The sequence below is a fragment of the Suillus subaureus genome (genome assembly GCF_016647635.1).
Source record: "Suillus subaureus strain MN1 chromosome Unknown BJ212scaffold_16, whole genome shotgun sequence".
Classification (NCBI taxonomy): domain Eukaryota; kingdom Fungi; phylum Basidiomycota; class Agaricomycetes; order Boletales; family Suillaceae; genus Suillus; species Suillus subaureus.
In genome coordinates, this window is record NW_024538572.1 from 655,832 (window position 1) to 671,167 (window position 15,336).

The 15,336-nt window shown below is 43.9% G+C and overlaps 6 protein-coding genes across 6 annotated transcripts; 2 read left to right on the forward strand and 4 right to left on the reverse strand.

Annotated features, from left to right (window-relative positions):
* Positions 1–611, forward strand: BJ212DRAFT_1480942 (uncharacterized protein; the record flags this gene model as incomplete). The annotated part of the gene is made up of 3 exons (XM_041340181.1): positions 1–214; positions 273–481; positions 537–611. The coding sequence occupies 3 exons, from the start codon at positions 1–3 to the stop codon at positions 609–611; spliced, it is 498 nt and encodes a 165-aa protein (XP_041193173.1).
* A 2,850-nt stretch (positions 612–3,461) lies between these two features.
* BJ212DRAFT_1215482 (uncharacterized protein) lies at positions 3,462–3,641 on the reverse strand (the record flags this gene model as incomplete). The annotated part of the gene is made up of 1 exon (XM_041329297.1): positions 3,462–3,641. A coding segment is annotated over one exon (180 nt), but the record flags the coding sequence as incomplete, so codon positions are not given.
* Positions 3,642–3,770: 129 nt separating this feature from the next.
* On the forward strand, positions 3,771–5,430 carry BJ212DRAFT_1299754 (uncharacterized protein; the record flags this gene model as incomplete). Its single annotated transcript, XM_041332914.1, has 5 exons — positions 3,771–4,100; positions 4,147–4,245; positions 4,298–4,408; positions 4,461–4,710; positions 4,886–5,430. The coding sequence occupies 5 exons, from the start codon at positions 3,771–3,773 to the stop codon at positions 5,428–5,430; spliced, it is 1,335 nt and encodes a 444-aa protein (XP_041193175.1).
* Positions 5,431–8,008: 2,578 nt separating this feature from the next.
* BJ212DRAFT_1214818 (uncharacterized protein) lies at positions 8,009–8,221 on the reverse strand (the record flags this gene model as incomplete). The annotated part of the gene is made up of 1 exon (XM_041329288.1): positions 8,009–8,221. A coding segment is annotated over one exon (213 nt), but the record flags the coding sequence as incomplete, so codon positions are not given.
* Positions 8,222–12,766: 4,545 nt separating this feature from the next.
* BJ212DRAFT_1209423 (uncharacterized protein) lies at positions 12,767–12,940 on the reverse strand (the record flags this gene model as incomplete). Its single annotated transcript, XM_041329199.1, has 1 exon — positions 12,767–12,940. A coding segment is annotated over one exon (174 nt), but the record flags the coding sequence as incomplete, so codon positions are not given.
* Positions 12,941–13,864: 924 nt separating this feature from the next.
* Positions 13,865–15,062, reverse strand: BJ212DRAFT_1299756 (uncharacterized protein; the record flags this gene model as incomplete). Its single annotated transcript, XM_041332915.1, has 6 exons — positions 13,865–13,966; positions 13,994–14,100; positions 14,358–14,462; positions 14,495–14,536; positions 14,713–14,803; positions 14,862–15,062. 6 exons carry the CDS (start codon positions 15,060–15,062, stop codon positions 13,865–13,867), a joined length of 648 nt encoding a protein of 215 aa, XP_041193178.1.
* Positions 15,063–15,336: the final 274 nt, after the last annotated feature.

A 15,336-nucleotide genomic window follows, 5' to 3' on the forward strand; every position in this document is an offset into this window, starting at 1 on the left:
ATGACTGTGTCTTCCACTTCTGATATTGAAATAACCCTCTGGCACACTTGGGCCCTGACTGTCACTCACGAGGCATGTGAATATACTGAACAGAAATTCAATGCAGAGAAGACAGGAGGAGACCCAGTTATACCTTCTCTGAACCTAGACACTGATCTGGTGATGGCTTGCAATCAATTGGTTGATTGCCTGATAAAGGCATATAAAAATCCCAGTGGGTCTTCCTGCAGATTCAGAAAATTGGTTTTATCAGTCAAATTGCTTCATCACAGTTCAGATGCAGATTGATGTTGCAAGATATAGCAAATTGATCTCCCTGAAGGACACCAGGCATAATGAAGAGAGAGAGGAGAAGTTGCTTGAGAGGTGTCCTCCTGGCCATGAGGGCACAAAGTTGGTCGAGATACCTGCCACAATTCTTGATGCATCCGGTGCCATCATTGCATGGTACATCATGGACACCCTGACTGATGCCACCCAGGTGTGTAATATATATTGTTACTCAATGGATATTGAACACCAAATGTTGCCTACAGAAGGAAATTTGGGCAGCCTCTGATTTGCTCGCTCCAATCCTCGAAAAAAGTGTCAAGCTTGATGGCAATTGGTGAACTAATCAAGAGTGGTTCAAACCAAGCTTGGAAAACAATGTCTTAACTCCCAGATGCATCAATTTGTCTCTGGGATGGTTTCAACAGGGGCATGAGGTAGGATCTGATGCAATGGTGATTTTGGTAGTCAAACTCACAAATCCCCTAGAATCAGTCGGATCTGGAGGTATCTGCATCATTGAAGGGGGCATCCTCTGAGAAGATCCTCAAAGCCATTGCAACAGTGGCACTCAGGGTGATGCATCCTGAGCAGTAATGGGCAGGTTTGTGAGTCTTTTTGAGCCTTGGAGAAAAGGCAGAAAGCAAGGAACTGCTGAAGATGTCAGAGACTCTCCAGTACTGGGCATCTGTGTTTAACAGCCTGTCCGTCATTTCCAATCAGGAAACCCCCAATCATTGAGACCATTTATCTATTCCTGAATGCTTCAACATTCTCACTACCATGGGGAATTATTCTAATGCTTGGATGAGCATGCCAAGCCTTCAGCTGGAGTTCAGGTATGATCCAGGCTGCATGATTGTGTTTTCCAGAAGGATTGTGAGACATGGGGTTCATGCAGTGGAAGGGGATTGGATTGCTTGGGCATGGTATATGAGGGATTCCATTCATGTTTATGCTGGGGTTCTGTCGTGTGGATGGGCTAGGGTGGATTACAAACAGTGAAAGATCAAACAAGTGGAAAGTGTAGTTACCCATGTTAGCACCTACTGTCAAATACTAGATATTAGATATCAGGATCTTGAATGTTCGGGCCTCAATATCCAGAACTCAACACTCGATAGTCAGAACTAGATACTCGATATATTCAGGATTCAATATTTGACATTCAATGCTCAATGGTCAATCTTTGATACTTGATACTCAATAGTGGACATTTGGAATTGGTCATTCCATAGTTGGGTCTCAAATATTGACACCCAAATACCAAATACCAAATACCAAATACTGAGTCCCTAATATTGAATATTGAGTCCTGACTAGCGAGTATCAAATATTGAAACCCAACTCAATAGTCAGGTGTCAATATTCAAGACCCAACATACCAAATACCGAGTCCCAACTATCGACACCCAAATACCAAATACCAAGTCCCAAATACCAAATACCAAATACCAAATACCAAATACCAAGTCCCAAATGCCAAATACCAAATACCAAATACTGAGTCCCAAATATCAACACCCAAATATTGAATATCAAAACCTGACTATCGAGTCAGGTTTCAATATTCAATATTCGGGTGTTGATATTCAGGACTCAGCATTTGGTATTTGGGTGTCAATAGTCGGGACTCAATATCTGAATCTCAATACTCAATACTCAATATTCACCATTCGGGTCTCAATATTTGGGACTCCACACTCACAACTCGATACACCAGGTCTTGACATTCAATTGTCGATAGTTGAATGTTGAGACCCAAATATCAAGAGCTGACTATCAAGGAATTCAACATTCAATATTCAGGTCTCAACATGCAGAACTCAGTATTCGGAACTGGGTATGTGGCACTTGGTATTCAGTATTCAGTATTCAGGATTCAATAGTGGGGTCTCGATATTTGGGACTCAATATTTGATGGTTGGGTCTCAAGATTCAGTAGTCCATGTTTGGGACTTGGTATTGTGAACTCTGTACTTGATATTTGGGACTTGGTATTGGGGACTCAATATTATATTCAAGATTCAGATGTTGATATTCAGGACTTGATAGTCGATATTAGGGACTTGGTATTTGGTATCTGGTATTTGGTATTTGATAGTTGGGTGTTGAGATTTGAGATTTGGGTGTCAATATTTGGGACTTGATACTCAATATTAGGGACTTGGTATTTGGTATTTGATAGTTGGGTGTTCAGATTTGAGATTTGGGTGTCATAAAAGTCTGTTGGAAATCTCAGCATTGGCCACCACAGTCATCAGTCTCTTACAGTAATCTCCCATTGCAGCCTGGCTTTAAAGTGCATGATCTGAGCAGTGGAAGGCTTCTTGGTGTTGGCAGCCTCTGTCTGATATTGGGAGATAGATGCTCGGATGCGCAATGCAGCCATTGACATTGTGGCTGCAATATCTGCAAGACTGAGTATGAGGGGTCAGTATTCATTGCCAGAATCCACAGTATCAGAAGGGGATGCAGGAGGAGTTTGCAATACATGCATGGCTAATGCGGGAGTATGATGCTGGAAATCACAATGACAATGATAATTGGTTCGGATGTGAAGATATGAGCCACCGGTTGATTAATAAAAATTTTCAAACTCTGACATTTGTTCATCTGGGCATTTCCTGAGACTAACATGTTTGGGTAGAAGTAGCTGTTTCATATCATTGGCAAAAAAGTTCATTCATCTCAAGCGTCTATGAACCTGCTCTGCAGGTCTTGAAATGCTGCCTGGGCATCCTGTGCCAGTAATGAATACATTTGGGATTGCCTTCCTGAGTAGCATGAGTGACCTGGAAGATGTTTCACCAATGATTCCTGCATCCTGTTGCCCCATTTGGTTGCTTTCCACAAGAAAAAGTTACATGTCCAATCCATCTCCAATTGGACCAATGTCATTTCTTCCTTCCATTGATCTCATAGGGCCTTTGCCCAAAGCCAATGAACTTGGTAAACTTTGGATGGGTCTCATCAGCTGAGCATGGATATGTCAAGCATGCCAGAACTCACATTCCTCATTCCATGAGTGATCTGGACCCCCCAGGTCCACATTAATGGACCAGAACCAAGCAAGGGACTCATTCCACTGACCTTGGGCATTTGGATCGCTGATGGCAGTGCTGATTTTGAGCTGCTCCAGAAGCAGTGGTTTGTATGTCTGAAGCTGGTCTTGCCCAGCTCAAGTTGTATTCGAGGTTGTCCAATAGAAAATCATCAAGTACCATGAAGGTGAACAAAGTCTTAGGTTTGTTAAATGATGTGGGAAAAAATCCATGTTGAAACATTTGAATGTCTGGACTCATGGCATTTGGACAATCACAGCATTGAACCTTGAGGCAATGAACTCCAGACTTGTCAATGATGACCATGGTGTTTTCCTTCAGCTGGAACTCAGGTCCCAACACAGATGGTTGATCTTCAGGCTCAAGCTGGTCTTCATGCTCGTCTTCTTTGAACAAATCCCACCTATCTGTGAGGACCAGACATTGTTTGCCACCATGACCAAGGTGTATGACAAGTCCAACATGGGCAAGACAACTCTGCTTGAAGTGGACCTTCCCTCCCCACCCATCTGTGCCAGCAATGTTGCCAGTCCCTCCACCAGCACTACTACTGAGTTCCAGGACAAGGGGAAAGGTAAGGCCATTGATGCTGACCCAGAGCCTGAGACAGAAGGGAGTTGGAAGAGGAAGTCTCCCATGATTTCAGCACTCTCCTCCCAACTGCTGAAGTCTGCGATGAAGACTCACAAGCATATGAAGTCATCTCACTGGGTGACGTCCAAGCCCCTAGTGGACTCAGAAGATGAGGAAGACATGGATATTCAGGTATGTCATCTGGTTCATCTTTGACTTGGCTCACATTTTCTTGTAGCCATTTTTGGGTGGAGTGCTGGACATCATCCTTCCCCAGCTCTCCAATTCACCTAGATCACCCCAGGTTCTGACCAAAAAGCCCTTTGGCCCTGCTACAGTAAGTGACATTTATGTGTCCAGGACTCGGGTGTATGCTCACAATGTACCAGGTGATTGCTGGCAGTCACCTGGTAGTCATTGAGCCCTCCCAGCCAACTCCTGAAAGCCCAGTGGAGGCACCCCCAGTCATTGATGGAGGTGATATTCTCATTCCTGGACCAGTGAGTACTTTGATTTATTTGACAAGCATCCATTTACTAACACAACCCACAGAACAACCCATGCCAGGTTTGCACCAAGCTAAAGTGGGACTGCACAACTCGGTTAGACAAGAGGACCAGGAATCTGTGTATGTCATGCATCTGCTGCACAACAAAGAAGGTCAAGTGCATCCCCACAACTATGGGTACCCCACCAAAATGTGTTTGTGGTTCCTCTACCACCCAGAACACAAGATCCAGGATGCCCTCCAAGGCTCCTCCCAAAGCTCCCCCCACCTCCAAATCCAAGGCTTGGACTTGTAGTCAGTCTTGTGGCAAGTCTGGAACTCCAGGTGTTACTACTGTGATAACCCCCAAGACCCAGATGCATGGTTGCAGCAAGACCATCACTGCCATCAAGGCACCCACACCTGCACCAGCTCATAAGTCACCCAAGTTTTGGTTTTATCACTGTCTGACCTTAATTTTCCCTTGTAGCACTTCCATCTTCAAGTTTGGCAGTCCCTGCTCCAGCACTCAACCTGCCCATGCCAGATCTCCATACCATGGCAATTGTGATTTGGGATGGCACAGCTTGCATCACCATTCTCGAGGCTCGTGTGGCAGAGCAGGATGGTAAGATTGATACCCTGCAACACCTCCATGAAGGCCTTAGGTGCAAAATCATCGACCGGCACCCCACATTCCCACTTCCTGAACCTCTGGCCAATGCAACATCCTTGTTGCTTGATCAATCCATCCCCCCATCCATGTCACCATCTGCATCTGCACTCCCTCCTCTCATTAATCTCTTGATTGGAGAGATGATGACCACACCCCTGAAATTCAAGAATGCCTCTGCCATTGAGGGCCTCCTGTTTGAGTACAACTGGGTTGCTCAACCAGAGATTCCAGATATGTCCAGCAAAATTGTGGACCTGGGTGATCCGGGCAACCTGGTCCCAGAATATGATTCTTCCAATGACATGGATGTTGAGGTGAAGGTTGAAGTGTCTTCTGAGGAGGTTGACATGGCTACATAATTGCATAGTGATAGACATATATACAAGTTTTTCAATGAATGTTACCTCTGCCAGTCCATTTATTCAATCACTGAGTGTCGAGTACTGAGTACCAAAACCTGAAAGTTAGAAACAAACATTGAAACTTGAAACCCAACAGCCATAACAATGTATGAGTTTCAAGTTTTGAGTCTTGAATTACTGAGTCCTGAGTCCTGAAACCCAAACATCAAACATCAAACCCCTTATATTGAACCCCGAAACTTGAAACTTGTCAAAATGTATGAGTTTTGAGTTTACAAATCAACACTCAAACCCCAAAACTCATATATTTTGACAAGTTTCAAGTTTTGGGGTTCAATATAAGGGGTTTGATGTTTGATGTTTGGGTTTCAGGACTTGGGACTCAGTAATTCAAGACTCAAAACTTGAAACTCATACATTGTTATGACTGTCGGGTTTCAAGTCCCAAGTCCCAAACATTGAAATCTGACACCTGAAACTGGAAAGTTGTACCAATATCTGAATTTTGAGTGTTGAGTTTCAAGACTTGAATCACCAAGTCCTGAACTCCAAAACTCAACAGTTGTAAAAATGTATGAGTTTCAAGTCTTGATTTTCAAACTCAAAACTCATACATTTTTACAACTTTCAAGTTTCAGGTGTCGGGTTTTGGGACTTGGTGATTTGAGTCTTGAAATTCGACACTTGAAATTCAGATATTGGTATGACTTTCCAGTTTCAGGTGTCAGGTTTCGATGTTCAGGTTTTGGGACTTGGTGATTTGAGTCTTGAAACTCAAAACTCAAAATTCAGATATTGGTATGACTTTCCAGTTTCAGGTGTTGGGTTTCAATGTTTGGGACTCAGGACTCAGTGATTTAAGTCTTGAAACTTGAAACTTGAAACTTGAATTTCAGATATTGGTATGACTTTTGAGTATCAAATCACCAAGTCTCAAAGTCCAAGTACCAACACAACTTGGCATTCGGCATTCAGGTCTCAGTGATTCAAGACTGGAAACTTGACAGTCATAAAAATGTTTGAGTCCTGAGTTTTGAGTTTTGATGTTGGTGTTTCAAAGTTTTGGATTTCAGGTTTTGATGTTTGGGATTCAATGTTCAGGTTTCAGGACTCAGTACTCGCTGTGTTGACTTTGATTGATGTTGACAGGATCTGAGTCTGAATGTCATTGATGACTCAGATCAAAACTAGTGCAATAGCATTCCTCATATGTCCATATAGTATACCAATACCTCAGCCCATATGTCTAAATGATATGTATCTGGGCCCACCCATTTATATGACATCCCCCTCCATTGGCCCACCAATCTATCTAATATACCCTATGTCAGCCCACCTGTCTATCTAATATACCCCCAACTCGGCCCACCTGTTTATATGACATCCCCCTCCATCAGCCCACCCATATATATAATACATATTTCCCTGCCCCATCAGCTCACCCATCTATCTAATATACCCTACATCAGCCCACCCGTTTATATGACATCCCCCTCCATCAGCCCACCAATCTATCTAATATACCCTACATCAGCCCACCTGTCTATCTAATATAACCTCCACCTCGGCCCACCCATCTATATAATAATATCTACCATACATCTCTCTTCAGCCCAGCTGTCTATAATATATGTCTATCCTAGTCTACATATTGCCCAGATGGGCCCACCTATCTCCATCAGTAATAATATTTCTTCCAGCCCATCTGCCATTGTCAAGGATATTTATGACATCAGCATAGATGGGCCCACCTGTCAACATCGAGGATATACATAACATTGGCCTATAGTCTGCTGGCCCATCTTATACAGGATATTATGTAGGTCAGGTGACCTGTATAATATGGAGTTTGTCACTGAAGGGGCTCTTCTTGATGCTATCAGGTAGGGCTATATAAATAAATGCCTGAACATTGGCTGATGGAGAAAGTGAAGATATGGTATAGGCCCATGGGGAGGAAGATCTTATTCTACCAGGTGATCTGATGTTGAATTTGATTTGAGTGCATCAGTTGGCAAATATCAAGCTTAATCAGTGAGTATTTGGCAAAGTTGATTACAGCTATGTATTCACCATGTATTCACCAAACATCGTTTATGAAAGTTAATTTTTAACCTTGTGAACAATGATTCTAAATAACAAAATGTAGCTATATTCTACTGGTATGTACCAAGACACCAACATCTAAGCTGAAACTGATGCATCCCTATATACATCCATGTAGTTCACATACTGCAGCCAAGGGGTTCCCACAAAATTGTGAAGGCTATCACACATGAACTATGCCCAGATGATGTGATCACTGATGAATGTGACTCCATGCCTAACAATGTGTCTGGAGCATATTACAATCATGTATGCTTTAGTTCTGCACTTTAATCTTACTAGGTTTCACCTGAAACATCCTTTGCTTGAGACCTCCAATCTCTTGTCGTCTGAACTGTACTTTAAGATAGAAGCACTCCTTCTGTCTTAGCTTACACTGGATGCTTGACTTATCATCTAGCATAGAATCTCAGCAGAGGTCTTAACTCTTATCGAGTTGTCTGTCATTAGAACTATCCTAGTTCATAACAGAGCAGGCAACCATGGCACCAGAGTTATATTGCAGGTGAATACCAAGGTTGGATAGGGTCATGAGGCCATTGGAATAATGGCCAACACTGGTCATAACATCAAACCCCTCTGGTGCTGATCTTGGATCTTGGTGAAAAGGGCATTGCCTGTTACATATGACAGATGCACAGTTGAGGACCAAGGCCCACAGTTGCAAACAAGTATATATGTCACTCAGGTTGTTTTCTATGGCCCATTGACCGAGATTAATCTGTGTGGTGACTGAGGACAGGAGAGCCAAGTGCTGCATGGATATAATGACCAACAGATTGTGGACCCCCTTTAGGGTAGACAACACCTCTGGAACAAACCCACCAGTGGCTTGAAAACCATGTAGCTGAAATTGCTGAGTGAGCACTGGCATTTCATTAAAAGAAAAAGGTCTGACCTCTTGGCCTTGCTGGAACCAGCAAAGGGCAATGTTGATGCATCCTGGGGTCACAATGTGTCAGTTGCTGACATGGAAATATCCAGAATATGTCCTCCAATTGGTCTCTTGTCCACTGCACATGCTTTTCTTCAGGAGAAAACTCATGCTGGCCATGGCCTCTTCCATATCGACCTGTTAGGTGGGGATAAATGTTGGCCAACAAGAAACAATAAATGAGCTCACTTGAGTCCAAGGGCTATTGGTGTCTGGAAGGTACTATAGGATGATATGGCTACCAGAATCCATGAGGACCAAGGGCTTGTCTAACAATTGCTTGGGAGGATTAGGAAATTTTTAAAGCAGAGCCTCTTCATATATTGCAATGTGGCCAGTGGAGCATCTGTTGAGGGCTTCATTGTAGTGAATCATGTCAAGATCAAGCTGAACTGGGATGTGTTAGTAAATTGCTGACCAAATGGCATGAATGACCAACTGGGGTTTGTATAGGCATTAGCTAGAACCTGGGCCAGTTGCTGGCAAGCGAGCATGGTCAGCACATTTAGTACTAGAGGAGACAAGACTAACTGTTGCTGACTGGCAATATGGCAAGTGAAGAGCATGTGCACAAAGTCAGTGGTAATGCATATTGTATGCAATGCCCAGTCAGCTGGAATTTGTGTCATTGGTGGGGAAGAGGGGCAGCAATCATTGATCATTGGCTCATATAACAAATCACCAAAACAGAAATAGTAGCACCATGTGCATTTCCAGTATATTAGGCAAAACACTTAGTCACTTTCTGGCATTTTAGGCAATATTGGTAAAATACAGAAGGACTGAAGCATATCTAGTAACACTATGTACATATCTGATATATTAGGCAAAATCAGAGAGACAACAATATGTAAAGTTGAAGTCACTGTTTGGCAGGAAATTGCTGGTGAGAATTCAACAGCACCTGCTGCACATCACTGATCAGTGCCTCAAGTCACTCCATGGTGGCTGCTGCCTCTGTGACAATCTGAGTTTTCTGCTCTAACATGGAAGCCATTGCCTTACTGAGATGTTGCAGATGGGCCCTCACCATCACAATTTGATTATAAAGGACATCACCATCAGCCTGACCAGTGATCACAGGTCCTGGCAAGAGCATGGTTCCTATCTATTAAGAATCATGTTGCTCAAGGAAGAGAGAGACTGACTCAGAAGGGCTTGGCCTTAGCTTGTACACTGTGCCCCTTACCCAAGTATGTGCCCTTCATTTCATATGAGGTCCAATGATGGTCTGATGAAGTCCGGAGGACTTCTGGAGGAGCATAGGAAATGTCTGGAGGAGCATAGGAGAGTTCCAGAGGAACACAGGAAGTGCTCAGGAGAGTTCCCACTGCAAGGTAATACTTCTACAGGAAATAGGATGGAAGGATAGGAGGTCCGAAGGTCTGGAGGACAGGAGGACAGGAGGAACAGGAGGATAGAAGGACAGGAGGATGGGGGACAGAAGGACAGGAGGACAGGAGGACAGGAGGATGGGAGACAGAAGGATAGGAGGATAGGACATCCAAAAGGATGGAAGCAACAGGGGCTACATTGGATGAAGTCCAATGTAGAAACAAACAGAGGTAGACTACCCTAAGGTAGAGTTGGAGGGACAGGGATTGGACCTAAGTCCAGAAAGAGGGTAAGTGCTGGAAAGGCAAAGCTCTGGCCTAAGGAATCAATCCCTAGGCCTGATGGATAGGACAGACTTAGGTGGACCAAAGTCTGAGAGAGGATTGGGCAAGTAGAGCAAAGTCTAAGATGAGAGAACAGGATCTAAGATGATATTCAAACTAAGGAAACTACAGGAGTATCTACAGGGGTTATATACTGGAGAATATCTGAGGAGATCAGTAAGCAAAGGAGCAGGGCTATGTATGAGCATGTGGAAACACATTAGTAAGTAAAACAGAACATAACTAAATGAACTTGGAGATGAAGACTCATACAAGGATCAATAAGCAAGACAGAATAGGAGGTAACTGAAAGCCGGAAAGGCAGAGATGCCTAAATGGGGATAGGCACAGGACATCAGACAGAGGGTGGGAATAGGTCCAGAGATCTGGGGATCTGGAAGATAAGGTGGATACAGGACTGGAATATGAGGAGGTGGATATAGTCCAGAATCCAAGACAAGGTGAAGTCTGGATGTCTTGCTGGATGGAGTGTGCATAGGGTGGATGGGATAGGGTAGTATGGATCAAGCCAGCAGTGAGGATCCAGAGTGGAGTCAATCCTGCTGAGGTATGGAGCACACAGTAGAAGGGGATCTGGGAATGAGTTGGATATGGGGTCCGGACATAGGCTCAGAGGGCGTGGGAATATTATGGAATGTGGGTCTAGATTGTGGGATATGGCACCATTGGCTAAAACATAGCATCAGTGGATAGCCAGGATGACAGGAAGATATGACCAATGAGTTGTTCAAAGTGGTCTCATGTCATCTCCATGACCTCCTGAAGGTGCATGGCTGGCAGCTCAAATCCCAACCTGTTGAAGTGATCCATCCACCAGTCATGTTGGTAGTTTGGAATGACTCAGTGAATGGACACCAGTCCTGGGTCATTGGGAGAGCAGTGGGCAAAGAATTAATTGAATAATTGCTCAGCTGTGATTGCACTGGTTTGGAAATGGACAAAGTAACCAATGATGCTGCAGAGGAGGTCCAGCATGGTTGGATGCATGTTGAGCACCACACATATGTTTATGTAGGGGAAAGCAAAATGCTGAAGGAGGCATTAGCTACAATGTCAGTCACTGACCAGCCAACTGATGAGGGACTCACATCAGCCTCCCATTGAAGGTGCCAGATGAAGCTGGCTTTGTAAGCCAGTGTTCACAATACCAGGCTTTGGTTGCAAACCAGCCAGATGGCAGTAATTCAAGATGTGGCAAATTCTAAGACATTTGCAGCATCCCAGGCAGTAAAGCAACTGAGATCATATACAGAAACTGCAGAGGAGTTGGACATAATAGGCAGTGCTAGGACTATTCTTGGTTTGCAAGGTATTCTATAGGAATGAGCATTGTAATTGTGACTAATCTACTCTGGCACTTGCCATTGTCCACATGTGGGTGTGGCTGTGTGTGGGCCCCTGTCACTCTGCCACCACAGCAAGCCCTTTTGTGCTTTGAAAACTGCCTTGTGCATGCTGGGAGAGTCAGAGATAAACCTGAGCCTGGTGGGCTGCATAGCACTGGTAGCTGGCCAAGTCATTTGTGTTGGCCTCCTGCATTCAGCTGATCCATTGCTCAGATTTATGAATAAAGAATTTGACTGTCCATGCCATTTCCCTACTGACTAGCAGCAGCTCCTCTGCCCAATGATTCCGCAATGCCAAAGTCTGAAGCCAATAGACATAGTAAACTGTGAAAAGAAATTAGCACCAAACAGCACAAGGTCAGTTAGAGAAGTGCACACATTCATTCATCCAGTCATTGCTTGTTGAATCCCTATGGACATCAACAGACCAGAACCATGCCAATGTGCTATTCCTTTGACCACATACATTTGGGTTGGCAACTACTGTAGTGGCCTTGAGGTCAGCCTTCTCCAATGGCCAATATTTGGTCAGTAAGTCATCAGTGCCAAGACTGATGAGCTGCTTGCAGCATTTAGAGTCAATCTGTGTATTTAACTGAAGAACCTTGTCAACTGAGTGAACCCAAGCCCATGCTCTGGTTGACTGAGCTTATGACTTTGCCAACTAACCTGTGGTGCGAAAGAGAACAGCCTTGTTGGCCAAGTTGACCCTGATGCTATGTAATGCATCATTTGCTTGCCCTTCTCTCAAAGTTATTTCTTGTAAGACCAGGTCAGTGACATCCCACTTGGCACATCTTTCAACACCAATGTTAGATGGCAAAGGAATCACCATGGTCTTGGGGTTGAACTCAACCGACATATCATCATTATCATCATCATCATCTGACTGATCAGGATTGTCAGACAATGGCCCTATGGACTCCAATTCTGCAGCATTCAATGTCCTCATATTCATTGCCAAGGAATGTGACTGCTGCCTTGATGAACTCATCAAGTTGGCCTTGCAGTCTGTCATGCTGCTGAGCCACAGCCAGCTTCTGGGTGTCAGTCAGTCACCTTCCCAGTTTTTTTATGTCAACAAGAAGGGCAACTTTGGCCTCCTCTAATGTAATTCCAGTGACCAGCCAAGTTGCAGCACCATGGTGGTTTTGCTGGTGGGCCATCTTGCCTGGCAATTCAACAGGTGCAACTCTTGCTGTTTGTTTGTTGGCACTTCACCAAAGCATATAAGCATATTGTAAATAGGCAATGCATTCCAACAGACCTTTTGTCAATTGAATTTCATATATGTCCATGGCATTGGGATTGTGGAGTTGGTCATCCTGAGTAGCAGCAGCCTCAGCTTCCCATTTTGCAAGGGTGTCATTCTTAGCAGTCTTGCTTAACCAGTCAAATGCAAACTGGCTGTCTTTCACTCCCTGCACAGCTTCCTTGAATTTTCAGCAAAGGAATTTGCCTAGATGCATCAGGATTTGTGAGCTTGGAGAGATGATATTGCTCACTTATGCAAATCATCTTCATGAAATTGCAGTCATTCATTTGAAAGTCTAAGCACTCCTTTTGGTGAGGGGTAGACATCTCCTTCACAGACAGTGATATAATGTTCAATGGTGCCCACAGGGTCTCCATTATTTTGCCATCTATCCTTGCAGCACTGGTGATAAAGTTGGAGGCATACCAGACATAGCATTGTCTTGATGTCCATGGACATGCCAATGGCTAATGCTAGAAATGATGTCTATACCCATGGAATGCTGAGATAGGGGAATGCCTCAATCCGCTGGTTGAGATGCTTGTGGTATTGACAATTAATGTCATAGAATATGAATGCCTGGTGGATGCCATTGGTCTTGTAGGACAGGGCTTGGCACAGTGCATAATCCATGTTTATCTGCCTTTAGCAGACTGACATATCAGTTCAACCCAGCCAATGCAGCATTTAGAACAGCGAACATTTTCCCCTTCTGAAAGTCCACCATTGAATGGGGCATGAAACAACCATGTCTAGTGCAAGCACACCCACTGATTCCCATGGCTTCAAGCTTGTGCCAAGATGCATTTGCTTGGTTAACTGCTTAGTGGTTGTTGCAATCTGACCTTTGCACAGTATCCTGTACCTCAGCCAGATGCATTTTGTATCAGGCATCACTGATCATGAATTCCGAGCCATTGGTCAATGCCACTTCATTGATTGGATTGGCTGGAGTAAATGTTCAGCTTTGAAATTGCCATCCATAACCAAAGACCTGGAATATAATCATGCAGGGTCAGACAAATTTCTGTCTGCCAAATTGACATTGACACCGGGTTGCAGACATGCAAGACAGAAGAGTGTGAGCTCTCCTGCCTTTGGCTTTTGCTTCTCATGGCTGAGCCCATGCCACTTGAGCTGCTTGAGTTGTTGCCACTGCCTGCCCACCCTCATTAATTCCCAGTATCAGTTCTTTTGGCAATTCTGAGCAATGCTATGTTAGACATTACCCATTACTCACTGGAACCAAATAAGGGAACATGCCAGAGGTGACATGCCTCAGTTTACTGTAGTAGTTCATGGCTGATGTCCCACATTCCAGATTGTCCAACAGGAAGTTGTCCAATACTACAAATGTGAATGTCATCTTCAGTGAAGTGAAGGATGCTGGAAAGAGGCCAATCTCGAATAGTTGCATGTCAGCACTTAGCACCCCAGGGTACTAACACAATGTGATTGTCAAGGAGTGGAGCCCCAAGGTATCCTACTACCATGGTAGTCTGAGAATCATTGACCAGGGGTATCCAAGAGCCTTCAGTCAAATAATCCCCTTCATCATCTGTGTTGTACCAGTTGTTAGTCAGCATAGGGCAAGGCTCTCCTACATGACTGAGGTATATTTCCAGCCCAATCTTGGTTAAGGAAGTATCCTTGAAGAATCCTCTGGTCTATTGACTGATCCGATGGAATGACATGTGGCTGTGAACTGTCTGATAGCAATGAGTGCAGAAGAGTAGCTTACCTATGCAGCTGTAACATTTGTAGACTCCATCCTTGGGACAGACTGAGCACATTCTGTTAGAAGGTGGACCCTCTTGCCAAAGAAGCAGGTCCAAGTAGTCATCAGTCTTGTTCTTTCACTGGCACAGATAGTCATTTTAACTCATAATAGATACTTAGTATCAATAAATGGCATAAGGAAAGGGAATAGTGAGCTTGCCATGGACTTTTGAAGCCTACAAGGCTCCAAGTTGCAATTGCCAAGGTCATAGTATTGGTAGTCACCCTCCCATGAAGTCCTCTGGTAGATCCCTGCTTGGTAGGTGATTTTCTGGGAGATAAATGCACTGATTTGCTTCTGTTATCATGTTAAGCCTTTACAAATTGACCTTTATCTCCCCTAGATGTTCTTTTGTCCACTCATTGAACCAAAGATGATGCCTTTGGAGGACTCCAGGACTTTGGCTTTGACTTAACCATGGACTGAAGTGGTGTAGGGATTGTCTAGATGTGTTATTTGAAATAGGATGCTTAGACTTTGGGACAGTTGGATAGTTACATGTGATTTTGAAATGCCCAATGCAATGCATTGTATGTAATACTCACTTTGATCTCATGTAAATCATCTGCAGGGATGTTTATGGAACAATGTCTATAGTTCATAGTCATTGTATTTATAATAACTTTAAGAGCACTTCAGGACCTCTGAGTTCATCACAAACTACCAACTAATGTGTTTTCACTATTCAAATGAGTCCTGTAGCAATAGGGTTCATGCTATTCAGCACAATCTAGGCCTTACATGTGCTTATGGCATGGCATGTCACACATTGGAAGTATTGCTCATAAGACCCTTGCACTCCA